Source organism: Prionailurus viverrinus, chromosome B1, assembly GCF_022837055.1.
Source record: "Prionailurus viverrinus isolate Anna chromosome B1, UM_Priviv_1.0, whole genome shotgun sequence".
In the NCBI taxonomy this organism is placed as follows: Eukaryota; Metazoa; Chordata; class Mammalia; order Carnivora; family Felidae; genus Prionailurus; species Prionailurus viverrinus.
The window spans coordinates 42,999,664-43,021,943 of record NC_062564.1 but is presented as its reverse complement, the minus strand read 5'-3'; the positions used below and the strand labels follow the sequence as shown (position 1 = coordinate 43,021,943).

The 22,280-nt window shown below is 32.8% G+C and overlaps 1 protein-coding gene across 9 annotated transcripts in view; it reads left to right on the top strand.

The window, feature by feature from the left end:
• The window catches only part of ADAM2 (ADAM metallopeptidase domain 2), a 137,011-nt gene extending 115,149 nt beyond the window's left edge, over positions 1-21,862 (top strand). For 2 of the 9 annotated variants that reach the window (XM_047856118.1, XM_047856117.1), the window contains 6 exons: positions 388-571; positions 9,926-10,003; positions 10,246-10,387; positions 18,932-19,091; positions 21,032-21,091; positions 21,495-21,861. In XM_047856118.1, coding sequence (XP_047712074.1) covers positions 388-571; positions 9,926-10,003; positions 10,246-10,387; positions 18,932-19,091; positions 21,032-21,065 — 598 coding nt within the window. In that variant the 3' untranslated portion in view covers positions 21,066-21,091; positions 21,495-21,861. Of the gene's footprint in view, positions 1-387; positions 572-9,925; positions 10,004-10,245; positions 10,388-18,931; positions 19,092-21,031; positions 21,092-21,494 lie in introns of those variants that run through there. The other 7 variants (XM_047856114.1, XM_047856113.1, XM_047856116.1 and 4 more) reach the window with 5 other exon arrangements.
• Positions 21,863-22,280: the final 418 nt, after the last annotated feature.

Below are 22,280 nucleotides of genomic sequence, written 5' to 3'. Positions count from 1 at the left end.
AGTTGGGACCCATCATCCTGAGAGTAAGAATTATGTTTGAAAAATTAAAAAGAAAATCCAAAGAGACTGGTATTTAGATGAACTTTACCAATTTTTAAAAATGGAATAAGCTTGGAATTGCTTATCTTTAAGAATCAAAAAAGAGTGAAACAATTACTTTAAAAAAAGTGATCAGGCTAACTTGGAAATGGTTCAAAATTATTAAAATGTTCAGTTATTATTTACAATGCAGGTAAGGCTTTTATATTTTCTTGTTGTTTTACAATTAATCGCATGAATCTTTTTGCAAGACTTCAATGCTTTACCTAAATCTTTTTGATTTATAAATGATATTCTAATATTTCTTTTTATTGAAGGGTAATGATTTCATTTATGGGTAAATTTTAGGGATCTGCAGTGTGGAAAATTAATATGTGAATATAAAAAAGAAGAAATAATTAATATTCCAAATGCCACTGCTATTTATGCCAACATAAATGGACACATCTGCGTTGCATTGGATTTTCCACATGATTTTATAATTACCAAAAAGATGTGGGTAAAAGAAGGAACTGTTTGTGGTAATAATAAGGTATGTAGTCTTTTTCCCCAAATAAGTTCTTAATATTTTATACTCTATTTTCAAATGCATGTTTAATATTTTTCTCATAATTGAAGTGTACATTTGATTTCAAAAATAAAAACTTTAAAAATAAGAAAAAACATTTTAAATCTACATTCATGCAGATTATTTTTCTATAAACATTTTATTGGCTATTTAGTACTTTTTTCATTGATATTAACGTATCTTCACTGAACGGAGAATCGTACTGTTCTTTCACTAGATTTTTTAAAAATTTTAATGTTTATTTATTTTTGAGGCAGAGAGACAGAGCATGAACGGGGGAGGGTCAGAGAGAGGGAGACACAGAATCTGAAACGGGCTCCAGGCTCCGAGCTGTCAGCACAGAGCCCGACACGGGGCTCGAACTCACAGACCGTGAGATCATGACCTGAGCCGAAGTCGGTTGCTCGACCAACTGAGCCACCCAGGCGCCCCTCACTAGATTTTATTAAATTGTTTCATGGTACATAGAGATGTAATTCATGCCATGAATTATCTTTTAATAGAATTACTTGAAAAGAACTGTTAAAATAATATACACTCATTTTAGTGATGAAAATAATAAAAATGAGATAAAAGCAAAATCATTCAAATGCATATATATGAGATGTGACTACTTTCCATGTTCATGGACCTTCCAACAACTTTTTATATACCCATACAAACAATTGTAAAATACTTAGTATACTAACTATATTTTATATATATGTGATACTTGAATTTTTCTTCCAATATCTTATCTAAACTCAAGTTAACATATAGTGTCATATTGGTTAACATATAACATGATCTTATATGTAGAAATCCATAAACATTACACAGAGATACAGAGATACACAGATACACACACTATATTAGAACTAATAAACAAATTCAGCAAAGTTGTAGGATACAAAATCAGGACATAAAAATCAGTGAGTGGAATCTCTACATAGTAAAGGTGAACATTCTGAAAAGGGAATTATGTTATCAGCTCCACTTATAACATCAATAAGAATAAAATACTTAGGAATTAACTTAATAAAGGAAGTAAAAGGCTTGTACACTGAAAACTATAGTTAACATATAGTGTCATATAGTTAACATATGGTGTCATATTGGTTTCAAGTGTAGGATTTAGTGATTCATCACTTGTATATGCAGTGCTCATCATCACAAGTGTCCTCCTAAATGCCCATCACCATTTAGCTCATTCCCCCACCTACTTCCCCCTCACCCTCTTCCCTTCCATCAACCCTATTTGTTCTCTTTTTGCTTCCCTTCCCTTCCCTTATGTTCATCTCTTTTGTTTCTTAAATTCCACATATGAGTGAAATCATATGGGCCATCTGGGGCTACTCTGGGCTTGGGTTGGATCAGATCAGGAGTTTCCTAGAGATGTGGTAACACCAAACTGTAGGGCACTTTCCTTGTATTGTCTCCTGAGAAGGTTGGTGGGCAGGGCCTACAGTCAGACCAGATGCCTGTCCCTAGTCCACTGCTGAGGCTGCAGTGGCACTGGTGCGTGTGATTATTTGGCACGCTTCCCAGGGCAAGAGTCATGTTAGAGTGGTGCTGGCCACTATTGGGCAGCTTGCACACTGCTTGTGGCACTACTTTGGATGAACATGGCCAAAGGCATATTGGAGGCAAATATTTGTAGAAGAACTCAGGGGGAGGGTTAGCAAGGTTTGTGTGGGCCTGCTGTGGTGGACAGGCTATGTCTGCAGGAGAATGCAGGGGCAGTGTGGCCTACTAGCAAACTAGATGGAATGTTGATGCTGTGCTGTTTCACACAGGTGTCTGTGTGTCTAGTGTGTGGGGCAGAGAAGAGAAATAGTGCCCGCCAGCTCCTTTGTTCCTGGAAAAGTCTCCCAAAGATCCCTCTCTTCCGGCTCAGACTCAGAGATTAGTAAACAAATCTCCCTCTCATATACCCCATATACACTGCTGCTTCTGTGCTCCATCTCCACGAGGCTGTTTGTTGTGCTGTCTCTTTAAGGGCTCAAGTTTCCAATCACCTTTCCTGGCTCTCCCAGAGCCAAGCCCAGTGATTTTTTAAAGTTCAAGGCATTAAGCCTCACTGATTGTAAGAACTTGTGAAATTATGCCCTTCTGGTTTTCAAAGCCAGATGTTATAAGGATTTGTCTTTCTCATGTGAGTTCCTCATGCCTGAGTATTCTGGTGTGAGGGGTTCTTTCTCTGTTTTCTCCACGCCTGAGGTATCTCTACCTCCTGTGGACAGTCCTGTAATTCTGTTGAGCTCTGGACTATCCCTTCATACTTTCTCTGAGGTGGTCTTTTTTCTACATTTAGCTATGGAGAGTCTGTTCTGCCAGTCTACAGGTTATTTTTGGGGGGTTCTGGTACACTGATATGGGTGTTGTCTAGTTGTATCCATGGGACAAGGTGAGCTTAGGATTCTCCTACTCTGCCATCTTCCCTGGGAGTGTAGCTGTGTGTTTTTAATAGATAGTGCTTACTATATTGAGGTAGTTTCCCTCTACTACTAATTTGTTAGATTCTTTTTTATCATTAAAAGGTGTTCAATTTTGTCATATGGTTTTTCTACTTCAATCGAGATGGTTGTGTGATTATTTCCCCCCTTTATTCCTTTAATGTAGTGTATTACATTGATTTTTGTATGTCGAATCATTCCCACATTCCATAAATTAATCCTACGTGGTTATGATATGCAAATTTTTAATATGTTGTTGAATTCTGTTTACTCATGTTTTGTTGAGAACATTGCATTAATATTTACAATCAATATTTGTTTGTAGTTTTCCTTTATTATCGTGTCCTTGGTTTTTATATTAGGGTAATTCTGGCCTTATAGAATGGATCTGGAAGTGTGCCTTCCTTTACATTTGTTGTAAGAATTTGAGAAAGACTGATTTAAATATTTGGTGAAATTCTGTAAATATTTAGTAAAATTCACCAATGAAGCTATCTGGTCCAGGAATGTTCTTTGTTTCAAGGATTTTGATTACTGATTTAATATCTTTATGAGTTATAGGTCTAGTCAGATTTTCTATTTCTCTTTGATATAATGTTGGTAGATGGGGTGTTCCTAAAAATTTGTTCATTTTATTAGCTTATCCAAATGTTGGTGCTCAGTTTTTCACCTTATAAAGCTCGTTATTTCTGTAAAATTGATAGCAATGTGCTCACCTTTATTTCTAATTTCCTTATTTGAATATTATTTATTTTAGTAATTCTAGGTAAAATATTTTTCAATTTTTTTGGTCTTTAATTTTTATTCTCTAATTTGTTTTTCTGTTTTCTCTTTTATTTCTGTTCTAATCTTTGTTATTCCCTTCCTTCTGCCACCTCTTGGCTTGTTTGCTTGTTTGTGTGTTTGTTTATGGTGAAAGTTTAAGTTTTTTATTTAAAATTCTTCTTCCTTTTCTAGGGGCACTTGGATGAGTCAGTCAGTTGAGCTTCCAACTCTTGATATCGGCTCAGATAGCATAGTTCATGGGATCGAGCCCCTCATTGGTTTCTGTGCTGATAGTACAGAGCCTGCTTGGGATTATCTCTCTTCCTCTCTCTCTGCTCCTCCCCTGCTCACACACACTCTTTTTCACTCTCACTCTGTCTCAAAATAAGTGAATAAACATTTTTAAAAAATTTAAAAATAAAATCATTCTTCCTTTTTAATGTGTTGGCTTACAGTTAAAAATTACTGTCAGCAGTGTTTTCCTGCATTTCATGTCCGGTGTATTGTGTTTTTGTTTTCTTTTGTTTCAGAATATTTTCTAATTTCCATTGTGTATTTTTGTTGACTAGTTTTTTTATTTAATATGTGATAATTTCACATATTTGTAAATTTTTCAGTGTTCCTTCTGATTTTACTGTATAGTTTCACTTGACTGTAATCAGAAAAGATACTTTGCATAATTTCAATCTTTCCAAATTTATTAAGACTTGTCTTGTGACTATATATGTCTTAATGTATACAATGCCCATGTGCAGTTGAGACAAATGTGTATTTTGCTATTGTTAAGCAGTGTTCTATATATGTCTATTAGGTCCAATTGTTATACAGTGTTTTCACATCCTCTATTTCTTTATTGATCTTCTGTCCCCTTCTTTTCAAAAGTGGAATATTGAAGGCTATTATTGTAGAGCTATCTATTTCTCTCAGCAATTCTGTTTGTGCCATTATGTGGGAGTTCTGATGTTTGATATATACATTTTTATCATTTGTATGTTTCTTGGTGAATTTTGATTACTTATTAATCTAGAGTGTACTTTTTTTCTTGCAATGATAGTTGATTTAAAATCTATTTTGTCTGATATTATTATAGCCATTCTCATTCCCTTTTGTTGTTACTTTCATGGAATATATTTTTCCATCCTTTCAATTTCTACATGTTTGTGACATTGGATATCAGGTGAATGTCTTGCAGAAAGAGTCCCTTTAAACATATAGTTGAGCAATGTTATCCATTCTGCCACCCCATGGTATTTGATTGAAGAATTTAATCCATTGACATTAATGTAACTGATAGAAAAGGACTTACTTTTGACATTTTATTATTTTTATATTTCTTATAACTTCTTTTTGTACATCATTTCCCCATCACTACCTTCACTTTTCTTTAGTTCATGTTTTGTAGTAACACATTTTTTATTCTCTTCTCTATACCTTTTGTATATATTCTATAGATTATTATATTTGTGGTTACTATGGGATTGCATATAGCATCCTAAAGTTATGACAATCTAATTTGAACTGATACCAAGTTAACTTCAAGTATACACAAACATCTACTCTTGTACATCTTTGCCCTCCACACTTTTTTTCGATGTCAAAAATTACATTTTATATACTGTGTACCCATTAACACAGACTTATAATTATTTAATTTTATGTATTTGTCTTTTTAATCTCAGAAATTTTCAAAATGGAGTTATAAATGAAAACTACAATACTACTAATTTGTATATTTTCATCATTTATTTATTGTTACCAGAGATCTTTATTTCTGTGTGTAAATTCTAGTTACAGACTAGCAAGTTTTTATTTATCTTGTAGGACTCCTTTTAGTACTTTTTTGTAGGCTAGGTCTTATGGTAATAAATTCCCTCAAATTTTATTTCTTTTTAATATGAGAATGTATTAATTTCCCCTATCAAATTCAGCTCAGTTTTGTTGGATATAGAATTCTAAGTTGTCAGGACTTTTTATTTTCCTTCTAGCATTTCCAATATATGAGCCCATTGCGTTTTGGTTTTAAAAGTTTTTAATGAGGAATCTGCTATAATTTTGTTAAGGATAATTTGTACATGGTAATTCATTTTCCAATTGCTGTTTTTAAAATTCTATTTTTTTTTTGGCATTTTGTTTGATTATAATGTGTTTTGGTGTGAATCTCTTTGCCTTTGCCTTAGTTGGTATTCATTTGTCTCATAGGATTTGTAGATCCATGTTATTCTTCAAACATGGGGAATTTCAGACATCAGTTTTTCAACTAATTTCCCTGTCTCCTTTTTTCTCATCTACTTCAGGGAGTCCCATAATATGTATTTTGATCTGCCTGATGGTATTTCATAACTCTCTTTATCTTTGTTCATTTTCTTTGTTTTTTTCTTTCTTCATCTAAGACTCCAAAGTTTAAAATGTCTTATCTTTAAATCACTGATTCTTTCTTCTGCCAACCAAAATTTGTTTTTGAGTCTAAATTATAAATTTTTAAATTTAGTTATTACATGTTTGCATCATAATTTTTTGGTTGCTATTTATAATTGCTATCTCTGTTGGTATTCTCATTTTGTTCATATATAATTTTTCTGATTTTCTTTCTTTCTTAAACTATGTTTTTATTTAAATTTTCTTTTATTTAACTTTTTCATATTTAGTATAGTTATTTAAAAATAACATTATGTCACTTAATCTTCTTTCTTTGAATGGACCATGTTCTCCTGTTTCTTTTTCTACCTTTTAATGTTGTTTGTTGTTGTTGTTGTTGAAAATTGGACATTTGAGAAAACAGACATTTCTCCCTGTGTTTGCAGACTGACTCTGTGCTTGGGAAGTTGGGTGTGCTCTAAGCCTTGGGATCAGCCTGAGGAGAAAGAAAGCTTGTGGTCTTCTCAGAACTTTTGTGATGATGCATCTTTCCTGAGCTTCCCTGTGGCTTTTTTGATTTCCCACATACATGGATATTATCAGATGTCTTACTTTTCAAAATATTCTCATGCCATCCTCTCCTTTGGGCTTCACATGATCTATTGTATGTCTTTACCCATTATTTTTTGCCCCAAGTGCTTGCAAAACTTAAGTTTCCTTGCAGCATTCCTGAGCAGTGTCCATTGCTTCTCCTTATCTAAGATTCAAGTTAGGTTAAACAGAGACCAGTCCTTCAGGTAGCTCCCAAGAAAAATACGAAATTGAAAATATGGTTTCCTCTGCTCCCTTCAGTTCAAAGGAAATCATTGTGAACTCAGCAGTTTCCTCCTCCATACCAAGACTATGCCATGCTGGGGAAGGAGTGGGGGCAAATTTGATTTTAAAAATTCCACAAAGTTTGGAGCACCTAGGTGGCTCAACTGGTTATACATCCAACTCTTGATTTTGGCTTAGGTCATGATCTCATGGTTTGTGAGATTGAGGCCTGCATTGGGCTCTCTATGCTGACAGCACACCTCTGCTTGGGATTCTCTCTCTCCCACTCTCAAAATAAATCAGTAAACTCTAAAAAAATTACCACAAACTTTTCTACAATTTTAAATTTGGCTGTTTCATGATTGGGCATTTTCTTGGTTGCCATAGACCATTGACTATTTCTAGAGTTCTTATTGGTTATTTTAGCCAGCTTTCCTTCTTATTATTTTAAAAATATCTCCAAGATAGAACAAGAACTTTGGACTTTCTAATGCACCATTCTGTTGATGCCTCTATCCAGATTATTTTTTCAGTATTTAGTAAAACCTGCTTATAATTCTGTCACTTGTACAGGGTAAACATGATCACTTAAAGTCTATTTGCTTGGTCACTGATGGCCTGTAGAGGAATACTGGCTTCAGCCTCTGGTTACTTTTGTGGAATCATATTGTCTCATTTTAACTTTTGTGAACTTAAAATTATTTTCACTTTATCTCTGGTACAGTCATGTGTTCTTTTCAAGGAATATGTGCACATAATTTATTCACTATTTTAAGTCCTCTGTACAAGAATCCTATTCTAACATAATGACAAGAATAAGAAACTGCATCAGTTTTCTTACCACAAACCAAATTTTCAAAAAATCTGTTTCAAAGTGTTTGGTGAGGAACCATTGTTTTCTTTATATTATACTATATTATATTATATTATATTATATTATATTATGATATGGTGATAAAAAACTTCTGTGATTTTGTAGCTAGCTCCCCACTTTGGATGGTGTTTTTTCCTAGCCTTTCTGCATGGTACAACTGAAGTAAGCATGTTAAAGCCAAAAAACTTTTTTTCATTGCACAAATAGAATACTCATAATACCAACAATGGCTTCTCAACTTTTTTCTTCTCTAGTTGAAAGAATTTATTTAATGCTTATGAGAGTTATGTTTATCTTCTTCTTGACAACAGCTCTGCAAATTATTTAACTTCTCTGCCCAAGTGCTAGTTAGGTGATAAAGCATCATTGTAACAAAACAGATATATTTCTAACAATAGCAACACTAGTCTGTCAGAATAGCCTGGTCATCAATTTATAATAAGTATATTTCCTTCTTAAACAGAGGTATGGGTTGCCAAAATTATCAGACACCTTTAATAATGTGTTATTTCATACTCACCATGTTTAGCAAAACCTTTTTTGGGAAGATTCATTGTCTGGTTTTAAAAATTAGTATATTATTAGTATATATTTTTAAGAAGAAACTCCCAAAGAAATACTGACAATATTTAGAAAACATTTTTATAAAAATAATATTTCCAGTTACATGTTCTTTGGTTTGCCATGTCACTCAGAGACTTTTCATAACGTCAATAAATGTTTAATTATTTTAAAAATATTAAGCATAGTTGAAAGAAGTTGAAAGAAGTCTCAAAAAATAACTGCTAAACTTTTGAGCTTTCTGTGTAGCTTTCCCTACCTCAATCAATCATACTACTACTAAGAGTGTTATATAAACCAGAAACCTTGGTGTCATTGACCCATCTTTCTTTTCATCCTCCAATATAATCAATTTATCATTAAAATTAAGTGTATTAAACTTTTTAATGATACCTCAAATAGAACCATGAGTTTTCATTACACCATTACCACTCAATTTCACTCTATGGTTATCATTTTCTGGACTACCGTAAGGTGTCCTAATTTGTCTCTCAACATTTTCATTGCCTTTTCCATCCTTTTTTCCAAAAAGGATCTTCCATGAAATCTCTAAAAACAACCAATTGCTTGCAGGTTATAGGCCATCTTTCTGCTTAAGAATGTAAGGCCCCACGGGCTCCTGGGTGACTGTGTCGTTTGAGCATCTGACTTTGGCTCAGGTCATGATCTCACAGTTCAGGAAATGGAGCTCCACAGCGGACTCCACACTGGCAATGCGGAACCTGCTTGGGATTCCTGCTCTCTCCTCTCTCTCTGCCCCTGCCCCACTTGTGCTTTCTCCCTCTCTCCCTCTCTCTCTCAAAATAAATAAATAAACTTTAAAAAAATAATGTAAGACCCTGCACAATCCTGCCATTACAGTTACTGTCACATCACATTTGGCCTTTTTATTTGTGCATTTCTATATCTTTCACTGCAATATGAACAAAATGAGATTTTTTTTTGTTCACTGGTTTTTTCTCAGGACAGGCATGCTGTAGGACTCAATTATTTAGTGAATTCATGATTAAATGGTTGTTCTCTGTGTACCAGCTACACTGCTGTTCATATTTCTCAAAAGTTTTGTATTATCTTTCAATGTAGGGTCATTTTAAATATTATTTCTTTTCCTATAAGTACTTTGTCTTTCATCTCTATCCTTGCCTAAGTCTTGTTCAACATCCGGGGTTGATAAGAGGTTTGATAAGATTAAACTATTCCCACATATCAGATAAATTCCCTGTGCTTTTTTCATTATAGTGTTTATGACATAGTTATCTTCACTTTTATTTATTTGATGTCTTTTATACCAGCACAAGAAGAGAAGATACTTCTGTTGTTTTCTTGACTATCAGATAATCAGAGTCTCATCTAGTGCTGGAAACAGCACTATAAATTAATCAACTTATTGCTAGTGTGTTAACACTTATTAAATGAATACCTTTTATATCAGTATCGTAGAGAATTATTTTAATGAAATGTCAAATATAGATGTTATTTCAGTTATTTTACTTTGGCTTATTTTCTTTTCAGGTTTGCAAGAATAAAGAATGTGTAGATGCTGGATATTTGAATTATGATTGTACTCCAGGAAAATGCAATGAACGTGGTGTAAGTGCAGTAATGTGATGTGAGAATAGAAATCACTGAGCATAATACTAGAAAGTAAACACATAACTGAACACATAAACACAGACACACACACACACACACACACACACACACACGTTTATATACTCATAAACCACATAAGAATATTGGCCTCATTTGACCTAAGTATTATTTTAAAATTCTACTGGAACACAAATAATTATATTTCTTATCTTAAAAGATGATATTTCTCCTTGTTTCAGGTATGCAATAATAAAAAGAACTGTCACTGTAACCCTTCGTATTTGCCTCCTAATTGTGAAACTAGTGATGATGCATGGACTGGTGGGAGTGTTGACAGTGGAAATTTTCCGCCTCAAGTAGCTGCTGGCCTTGCTAGTTCTGGTAAGTATTAATAAAAAATTGAAAACATAACTAAAACTACATTTTAATTTATTAAATTTAATAAAATAAATAATATTTTATTTAGTTGTCTATAATCTATATTTAGATTAGATATGGCCTTAAATAATAAATCATATGAGGAAAGTTTATATTTTACTTGTAGAGAGTAATACAACATAGGTAACATATATTATATATAAGGCATATCAGTAAAAGCCCTGGCAGGAAAACAAAAATCACTTTAGCCCTTCACACAGAAGCAATTCAACATAAGGCATCAGGCAACACACAATGGCAGAGATGAAAGCCAATCGGAGAATCTTTAGGCAACACAGGAATCCATCACTTTGGCAGTTGGAGGGACAATGAAAGGAGGCAGTATTACTAGTACCAACATCTGAGCCATCTAGCATGACTTGTAACTATGGTCAGGGTTACATACCAGCAGGTATATCACAAGCAGAGGTACTACCTATCATGAAGAGTTATAGAGCATATAAGCCACTATGGGAGATGGTGCAGAGACGGGGGTTAAATACTATAAATAGTTGGACTATTCTGACCCTCCAAAAGTTTTTCAGTTACTCCTGTTAGCCTAATATAACTAGAAGTCTGGAGTTCTTAGAAAATGTAGTTTCCTACAATTTTTCTTCAAAGAAGATGGATTTTAGAGTAAGCCAAGCATATCCAATGATGATTAGGGACAGTCTTAATATAAAAACCTAAATTTCAGATAATTAAAGCAGCTTTTCCCGGATTTTGAGCTAGAGGTAATTCTTAACATTTCCACATTCATTCCAGTGTTTGTCATATGGTAATAGATTGGTAAGTTAAAAACATTAGAGTATACTTAATGCATTTCAAACTGTTTCCATTCTGTAGAACAATTAGTTTGCAGTAACTTATCTTCAAATCAGCTGTAATTTATTGCTTCTGTCCATGCACACACATTTCACCAATAATCAGAAGAGACCACTTCTTTCATTGAGTCCAGGTTGACCTTAGTGGTATAACTGATCAATAAAATGTATAGAAGTGAGATTCTGACTGGGTTTTTTAGAATACCAATTCTTGCAACTCTCATTGTTGGAATGCTCATTCTGTTGAAAATCATCTTCCCTATTTGAAATTTGACTACATTGAGACACAAAATATGAATTCCCCAAATTCATGACGCACAAAATGAACACAATTAAATGATTGTTTTAAGTTTCTATGTTTGGGTAAAGTTTCCTGCACCTCTTTCTATCTATAACAGAAAACAATTTGGTAACTAGATAGTGTATTTATATAAAAGGAATCCAAGACATATGGCATTAGCTTTAGAATTGGATGGTACATGGAAGGTAGAAAGTCATCTAGGAAACTGTTGAAGACTTTTGGTATATGTTGAAATTGTCTTGAGAATACTGTTGGTGAACAATTCAAAGATAGCTTTAAAACATGTTATTAGAAATTGGAGAAATAAGGACATTTATTATGAAGTGGCAAATTGTTTGGCATCACTGTTGCCTGTGACAATATGGAAAATAGAATTTATGGTTCTGGTCAGCACGATTTCCAGGTAGATTGTAAAGATTTCCAGTAGGTGATTTAATTTGCCTATGATAAAGTATGAGAAGAGAGTAATAGTTAATGAAGACACATTTCAATTCTCAAGTAAAATGTAGATCAAATATAAAAGACAGGATTTTGTGTTTTGTTTTGTTTTGGTTTAGTTTGAAAATAAAATATTCTCATCCTTAGACTCTTCCAACAAAACATGCTTATTGAGAGAAATAGCTAAAAACTAAATCTGAGATATTGAACAATAAAATTTGACATCAGTTAACAATTAAGTCAAGCATGTGACTGTAAGACTCTTTTAAATCCTAAAAAAAACCAAAGTGATGAATTTTATAGATCTTATCTATGCAAAAGGTCTTCTAAGTGTTGTATTAGAATGCTTCTAAAAACTCTGAAAAAGTAAGGCTATGAAGAATGTTGAATAAGTTATCTCATAGCAGCCTCACCAGGGTCCAATATAGAAAAAATTTTATCTCAAAAAGATTTGTGGGCATGACTTTTCCTTTGATTAATGGGGTGTACTTTTTATTTGACACACAAGAAGCCCACACATTTTAAAGGAATTGTATCAGCTCAGACTAAAAGTGATCAAAATAGTACATAAATTCTTTGAGTCCCAATTAGTTATGGGCAAGAAACAAGGCTGATAAAGCTATTCAGTTGTAAAAATGGCTATTCCTATGGAAAAGGAATTATAAATCAAAGATATAACCAAGAAACCAGAATTAAAATTTCTTTAGCCTGTGGGTTTATAATTTTTAAATATCAATACCAACAAAAATAACCAGCCCCCCACCCCAACTCTAGAAATAGATGTTTTCACAAGTTAAATCCAGAAAATTTTTGCAAGGAAGAAATACCATTTTCAAAAAACTGGTAGGAAGGACTTTTATCACCTCATTGTATAAGGAAAATATAACCCTGATACCAAATCCAGACAAGTAAGTTAACATAGATAAAGTTACAGAAAAACATCTTTTATAAAAACAGATGTAAACATTCTTACCAATATATTAGCATATTCTATAGCTATCCATATTAAAAGGATAGTAATCTGGACTAATTGGGATTTATCTTAGAAATACAAGTCTCCTGTATCACTTGAAAGTCAATCAGTGGAATTCATCAAATCAATGAAATTATTTTTAAAAAGTATACAATTTTCTCATGTGATGCATAAAAATCATTTGACAAAAAATTCAACACCTATTTATGATTTTTTTTAAAAAAACTGCAAACTAACAGAAGTAAACTTGATCAATCTGATAAACAGCATCAACAGAAAATGTACCTAATACAACTTATGATGACGTACATTGTTTTTCAAAAAAAAAAAATTCAAAGCAGGGGAATAAATTATGCTGTCACTATACCTATTCAACATTTTCCCATAAATCCTAGCCATCCTAACTATAGTGCAATAACAAAAAACAAGAAATCAAGAACATAAAGATTATTATCAGAAAGGATGAAATGAGACTGCATATGTTGTAGTTAAGTACAATATTAAATCCTAAGGGATCTACAAAACACTTCTAGAAGTAATATATTTTGAAAGATCAGAGGAAATAATGTTCAAAAGTTAGTAGTATTGTTTTATAATAACAGCAGTAAATGGAAACCAACTTATAATTAGTACTATTTACACTATTATAAATATATAATATTTTGGAAATAAATTTAACAAAATATGTATAATATCTTTACACTGAACCTAAAACAGAAATGCAGACAGATGTTAAACATAAAAATAAGTTGAGAAATTTGCCATGTACACCAGGTTTATTATTTTAAGATTCTCACCAAATCTATAGATTAAAAAACCCAATCATAAGAGCATGCAACTTTTTATCTATCAATATTTGATTCTAAAATATTTGCAAAAGTGCTCAGAATAGCCCAAAAAATTAATTAATTAATTAAAAAAACAACCCACCCTGAAAAAAAGCTTAGTCTATTTCCCTTATATTGAATTTAGTATATTACAAATTTAAATATAGTTATGTTAATGAAGACAGTGTGGCATTGGTAATGGATAGATATACAAACAGATCAATGATATGGAATATGGAATAGGGAGTCTTGATATATGGTTAAACATTTTTTTCAAGGAAGATACAAAGATAGTTCAATGAATAAAAATCATTTCAAAACATTGTATTATAACAATTGAATATCTACATAAGACCATTGACCCTTAAAATCTCAACTTGCCAATTTATATGAAATAAATCATAAATCTAAATGCATAAATGAAAACTATGTATCTTCATGAGGGAAGCAGGGGAATTTTTTTAAAAAAAATTTAAATATTTATTTTTGAGAGAGAGAGAGAGAGAGAGAGAGAGACAGAGCATGAGTGGGGGAGGGGCAAAGAGCAAGGGAGACAGAATCTGAAGCAGGCTCCAGGCACTGAGCTGTCAGCACAGAGCCCAAGAACTGTGAGATCATGAACTGAACCAAAGTCGGGAGCTTAACTGACTGAGCCACCCAGGTACCCCAGGAAGCAGGGAAATTTCTACATGACCTTGGAATAAGCAATAATTTCTTAGTCAAGACATGAAAATACATACCAATACAATACAATACAATACAATACAATACAATACAAGAAAGGTATTTTGGAATTCATGAAAATTTTATCACATGTACAGTATTTCTTAATAAAAATAGAGCATTGAGAAAGACTGCTTCTGCTCTTCACAGGGGTCACACTTTCTATTCATCTATATTATCAAACAGTTCTGAAGAGAAACTACAGAATAAAGAGTTCTGAGTATAAATAGCAAAGGATAGGACTATTATAGAAGTTAGAAAAAATTTTGGGGGCACTGATGCTACAAACCTATCTACTTCATTTAAAAACATGTTAATTTATAAAACTATAAAAGTTTAAAAATTTTATGCTAATAGTCATATTAAAATATAGAAATGATTTATTTTTTAAATGACTCTCCAGAAATTTTATTTACTTATTTATTTATTTATTCAATTAAAGTTAGTTAACATATAGTGTAATAATGATTTCAAGAATAGAATTTAGTGATTCATCCCAACAAGTGCCCTCCTTAATGTCCATCACACATTTAACCCATCCCCCCACTCAACATCCTGCCAGCAACCTTCAGTTTGTTCTCTGTATTTAAGACTTTGCTTCCCTCTCTGTTTTTATCTTACTTTTCCTTTCCTTCTTTTATGTCCATCTGTTTTGTTTCTTAAGTTCCACATAATGATATTTGTCTTTTTCTGACTGACTTTTCAGTTAACATTACATTGTAGTTCAATCCACGTTGTTGCAAATGGCAAGATTTCCTTCTTTTCGATTGCCGAGTAATACTCTATTGTATATATATACTACATCTTTATCCATTCATTAGTCAATGGACATTTGGCTCTTTCCATAATTTGGATATTGTTGATAGCGCTGCTATAAACATTGGGGTGCATAGGGCCTTTCAAATCAGCATTTTTGTATCCTTTGGATCAATTCCTAATTGTGCAATTGCTTGGTCCTAGGATGGCTCTATTTTTAATTTTTTGAGGGACCTTCATAGTGTTTGCCAGAGTAGCTGCACCAGTTTGCATTCTCACCAACATGCAAAAATGTCTCCCCTTTCTCTGCAGGCTCACGAACATCTGTTGTTGCCTGAGTCGTTAATTTCAGCCATTCTGTGGGTGTGAGGTGATATATCATTGTGGTTTTGATTTGTACATCCCTGATGATGAGTGATGTTGAGCATCTTTTCATGTGTCTATTAGCCATCTGGATGTCTTCTTTGGAAAAGTGTCTATTCACGTCTTTTGCCCATTTCCTCACTGGTTTATTTGTTTTTTGGGTGTTGGGTTTTGATAAGTTCTTTATAGATTTTGGATACTAATCCCTTATCTGATATGTCATTTGCAAATATCTTCTCCCATTCCGTTGGTTGCCTTTTACCTTTGCTAAAAGGATTGTTTCTTTCACTGTGCAGAAACATTTTATTTTGATGAGGTCCCAATAGTTCATTTTTGCTTTTGTTTCCCTTGCCTCCAGGACATACCTAGTAAGAAGATGCTGCAGCCGAGGTCAAAGAGGTTGTTGCCTATTTGCTCCTTTAGGGTTCTGATGGTTTCCTGTCTCACATTTAGGTCTTTATCCATGGTAAATTTATTTTTTTTTGTGTATGCTGTAAGAAAGTGGTCCAGTTTCATTCTTTTGCATGTCATGGTCCAGTTTTCCTCACACTATTTCCTAAAGAGACTATCTTTTTATCATTGGATACTCTTTACTGCTTTGTCAATGATTAGTGGGGTCCATTTCTAGGTTTTCTATTCTGTTCTACTGATCTATGTGTCCGTTTTGTGCCAGTACCATACTGTCTTCATGATTACAGCTTTGTAATACAGCTTGAAGTCCAGGATTGTGATGCCTCCAGCTTTGGTTTCCTTTTTCAACATTACTTTGGCTATTTGGGGTCTTTTCTGGTTCCATACAAATTTTAGAATTGTTTGTTGTAGCCCTGTGAAGAACGCTTGTGTTTTTTTGATAGGGATTGCACTGAATGTGTTGACTGCTTTGGGTAGTATCAACATTTTAACAATATTTGTTTTTCAGTCCATTACCATGGAATATTTTTCCATTTTTTTGGTGTCTTATTCAATTTCTTTCATATGCTGTCTATAGTTTTCAGCATACAGATATTTTACCTCTTTGGTTGAATTTATTCCTTGGTATTTTATGGTTTTTGGTGTAATTGTAAATGGGAGCGATTCCTTAATATCTTTTTCTGCTATTTCATTATTGGTGTATATAAATGCAACTGATTTCTGTATGTTGACTTTATATCCTGTGACTTTGCTGAATTCCTGGATCAGTTCTAGCAATTTTTTTTTGTGGTGTTCTTCAGGTTTTCTTCATGTAGAGTATCATGTCATCTGCAAAGAGTGAAAGTTTGACTTCTTCCTTGACAGTTTGTATGCCTTTTTTTTTTCTTTGTGTTATCTGATTGCTGAGGCTATGACTTCCAGGACCATGTTGAACCACAGTGGTGAGAATGGAAAACCTTGCTGTGTTCCTGATCTTAGGGGGAAGGTCTCAGTTTTTCCCAATTGAGGGTGATATTAGCTGTGGGTCATTCATATTTGGTCTTTATGATGTTGAGGTATGTTCCTTATATCCCTACTTTCTTGAGGGTTTTTTATCAAAAAATGATGCTGTGTTTTTTCAAATGTTTTTTTCTCTATCTATTGAGAGGATTATGTGGTTCTTATACATTTTTAATAATGTGTTGTGTCATATTGATTGATTTGTGGATATTGAACCATCCCTGAAGCCCAGGAATAAATCCTACCTGATTGTGGTGAATAATGATTTTAATGTATTGTTGGATTTTTTTGCTAATATGAGAATTTTTGCACGCATATTAATTGGAGAAATTAGTATGTAATTCTCCTTTTCAATGGAGTATTTGTTTTTTGGAATCAAGGTAATTCTGGATTAATAGAATGAGTTTGGAAGTTTTCCTTCCATGTGTATTTTTTGGAATGGCTTCAAAAGAATAGTTACTAGATTTTCTTTAAATGTTTGGTAGAATTCCCCTGAGAAGCCATCTCATACTGAACTCTTGTTTGTTTGGATATTTTGATTACTGATTCAATTCCTTTACTGATTATGGGTCTATTCAAATTTTCTATTTTTCCTGTTTCAGTTTGGTAGTTTATTTGTTTTTAGGAATTTATCCATTTCTTCCAGATTGCTCTATTTGTCATATAATTGCTCATAATATTCTCTTGTGATTGTTTGTATTTCTGTGGTGTTGGCTGTGATCTCTTTCATTCATGATTTTATTTATTTTGGGTCCTTTCCTATTTAATTTTGATAAATCTGGTTAAAGGTTTATCAATTTTGTTAATTCTTTCAAAGAACCAGCTCCTAGTTTTGTTGATCTGTTCTACTATTTTTTTTAATTAAAAAAAAATGTTTACTCATTTTGAGAGAGAGAGCGTGCACATGAGTGGGGGAGGGGCAGAGAGAGAGAGGGAAACACAGAATCCAAAGCAGGCTTCAGGCTATGAGCTGTCAGCACAGAGCCCAATGTGGGGCTCACACTCACAAACTGAGAGACCATAACCTGAGCTGAAGTAGGAGGCTTAACCAACTGAGCCACCCAGGCACCCTTCTACTATCTTTTTTCATATCTTTGATCTGCTCTAATCTTTATTATTTCCCTTCTTCTGCTGGTTTGGGGCTTTATTTGCAGTTCTTTTTCCAGCCACTTTATGTATAAAGTTAGCTTGTGTGTTTGAGACATTTCTTCCTTCTTTAGGAAGGCCTGGATTGCTATATAATTCCCTCTTATGACTGCCTTAGCTGTATCCCAAAAATTTTGAACTATTGTGTTTTCATTTTCATTGGCTTCAATGTACTTTTTAATTTACTCTTTAATTTCTTGGTTAACCCACTCATTCTTTAGTCGAATGTTCTTTAATATCCAAGTATTTCTGTTTTTTCTAAAATTTTTCTTGTGATTTCAAGTTTCATAGTGTTGTGGTAAGAAAATACACATGGTAGGAGCTTGATCTCTTTGTACTTGTTGAGGGCTGAGAATTGAACCAGTATGCTATCTATTCTGGAGAATGTTAAATGTTCACTGGAGAAGAATAGGTATTCTGCTGCTTCAGGATGAAATGTTCTTAATATATCTGTTAAGTGCATTTGGTACAGTGTGTCATTCAAAGCCATTGTTTCCTTATTGATTTTCTACTTAGGTAACCTGTCCATTGTTTTAAATGGGGTGTTAAAGTCCCCACTTATAGCATTGTATTATTATCAATGATTTTCTTTATGTTTGTGACAAATTGATGTACATATTTTAGTGTCTCAGCGTTGGGGGCATAAATATTTACAGTTGTTAGATCTTGGTGGATAGACCCCCTTAAGAATTGTCTTTATTATATTCCTGGTAATTGCTTTCAAATCACTGGTGTTTTCTCTCCTAGAAAGACGCTACATTGAAAATGCTTATCATTCCAAACCTACAAGATGGCCATTTTTCCTACTCATTCCTTTTTTCATTATTCTCTGTTTACTGATTGCCGCACTGGTAAAAGTTTATTTCCAAAGAAACAAATGGAGAACTGAGGAGTATACAAGCGATGAGTATATTGATTTCATATTTAAGATTCATTCTTTTGATAATTTTTTGGCGTATATATGACCTATTAATAAATAACAGCATGATGATATAAATAATAATTCAGATTTAATTTTTATCTTCATGTAAAATATAATACTTAATATATTAATAATCAGTATAGTGCATAATAAATAGAATATTTAAAAGGTCAGGAATTTTAATATTGTAACAACTTGAACTCTGTTGGGATAAATTTAAGTGGAAACGATTTTTAGTTAATGTTTTTCTACCTCTTTTTATTATTTGATCTTAATTATTAAATATGTATTAAACATTATTACTTTATTTTTTATTATTTATATATTTCAAAGTATTTTGTGCATACTATTTTATTAAAAGGAAACAGAGAAATCTAAAAGAGTAATTAGTCTTTTAGGCTGTTAAATAAATTGAAAGTTAGGCAACCAAAGGTTGAAAAGATTAAAAGTTAATAGGGGCGCCTGGGTGGCACAGTCGGTTAAGCGTCCGACTTCAGCCGGGTCACGATCTCACGGTTCGTGAGTTCAAGCCCCACGTCGGGCTCTGGGCTGATGGCTCAGAGCCTGGAGCCTGTTTCCGATTCTGTGTCTCCCTCTCTCTCTGCCCCTCCCCCGTTCATGCTCTGTCTCTCTCTGTCCCAAAAATAAATAAATGTTGAAAAAAAAAATTAAAAAAAAAAAAGTTAATAAATAGTAGACTGAACTATTGAGATTATAGTCAAGGCTAATCTTTTTTTTTAAATTTTTTTTTTCAACGTTTATTTATTTTTGGGACAGAGAGAGACAGAGCATGAACGGGGGAGGGGCAGAGAGAGAGGGAGACACAGAATCGGAAACAAGCTCCAGGCTCTGAGCCATCAGCCCAGAGCCCGACGCGGGGCTCGAACTCACGGACCGCGAGATCGTGACCTGGCTGAAGTCGGACGCTTAACCGACTGCGCCACCCAGGCGCCCCAAGTCAAGGCTAATCTTTAGAAAAAATAAAATAAGTTTTCATTAAAAAAACCTTAGAAACATCTGAAAATATGCTTCAAAAATAAAAATAAATATTATACTTGTGTTACTTTTCTTCAGAGGAATTGCTATAAAATAATTTGTGCCTTTGGGTTCTGTGTTGCTATTCATTTTACTTAATAAACATTAAATTTTATTAAAATATTTAAAGTTCATAAGATAATATAAATAAAAGAGAATACGTTTCACAAAAATGATTTGAAAATGTTATGTAACACTTCTGAAATAATATGCAGGTTGTAAAATAGTTAACATAATTCAATTTGTAAGGATATTCATATGTTGGGTGACTTTATTGTGGAAAAATGATACCAAATATCTTTGGGAGAGAAAGTAGCTGGTAAAATTCATAGAAATAAATATGGCAGAAGATGAATCACAAGAAAGCTTAATGTTATTTAGCTAATAGTGTCATTAATATGAAAATTATGCATTCATTTTTAGGTAAATTTACATTAATCTATTTTTTTCTCATGTTAATCTTGATTACTAATTGATCAGTGTTCTCAGTGGTAATATATTCTTTTTTCTAATTTTTTAAAAAAAAATTCTTTTTTTCAACGTTTATTTATTTTTGGGACAGAGAGAGACAGAGCATGAATGGGGGAGGGGCAGAGAGAGAGGGAGACACAGAATCCGAAACAGGCTCCAGGCTCTGAGCCATCAGCCCTGAGCCTGACAGGGGGCTCGAACTCATGGACCGCGAGATCGTGACCCGGCTGAAGTCGGACGCTTAACCGACTGCGCCACCCAGGTGCCCCAGTGGTAATATATTCTTAAGGAGTGCTTAGTCTCAGATCCTATATAGGAATTCAAAGCTGTCTCAATATTGAAAGTGTATACAGAGTTTTGTGGAACAGTTTAGAAAAAAATATAATTTTAAGTGATTATATTTATTTTGAAATATATAGGCAACTTGAAAGTGAGAGTGAACCTAGGGAGTAGCCAGGAAAACAATCCATCATATCACAGTGAGTATAAAATAATGTAATAGTGAAAGGTAGAGAGAGAGAAACAGAAAAATTAATGTATTAGATAAATTTAAATAACATAATATATATTTAATGGTGATATTTTGCTACATAGAATAAAAATTGAATTCAAAAATATTTTTCAATATTGTAAACTATGTCATAGGCATTGTAAACTATAAATGACTTTCCAATTTTCATTTAAAAATTTATTTGCAGTGTGATGTTTTAAATTTGTTTCTTATAACATTTAATCTTTGAGCATTTGTGTATTAAGTTGGTTAAAAATAAATAACATGATAGAACTCTATAATAAGGGTAACCCCATGCTATTTGTTGAATTAATCATTTTTAACTTGATTGGTCAAACAGGTAACTTTTTCCCTTTCATTTATTCTTCCAGAATAATTATCTTCGATGGACAGAAAAAATGAAAAAAACAAAAACAAAAACAAACAAAAAAAACCCAAAAAACAAAAACAAAACAAACCGCAGTTACCTGCATTGCCTGATTGGGATTCAAAACCTGCATGTTATGGTTCTGATCTAACAAGAAAAGATGGAAGATTTCTCATATAACAAATGTAATATAAATTTATAGTTACATATAAAATTCTACAGATGAATTATTTGTAAGAAAGTCATATTTATGAATTTTTATATTATATATTTATTTTTTAAGTTATACTAATTGTTAGTATGCACTAACTCTGTTAAGCAGTAGGCATGAGATAAAGAAAGGTTATAATAAATCTAATGTCATGATTAAAGGTCACTATTATATTTTAAATTGCAATGCTATGTAGTTACATTATAGTCAGGTCCATTGCCAATCAAAAAAAATGATTTGGAAATAATTCTCAATTATATGCTGCTCACAAAAGATGTACCTCAGTTATATAAAGGTTCAAGGTAAAGAATGGAAAGATATCATGGAAATTTATATAAAAAACCTTATACAAAAAAAATCTTGATCAACTTTAACAGTGAAAGTGTTCATAGAGTTAAAATTATAATGAAAATGTTTATTCTTAAGAGTAAGTTATAATAAAAAAATGCATTAGTCAAGGTTCTCCAGAGAAACAGAATGAATAGAATATCAATGATTGATGATGAGATGACAGATAGATGATAGATAGGTAGATATATTATAGATAGATGATATATAGAGAGAGGGATTAATGTAGAT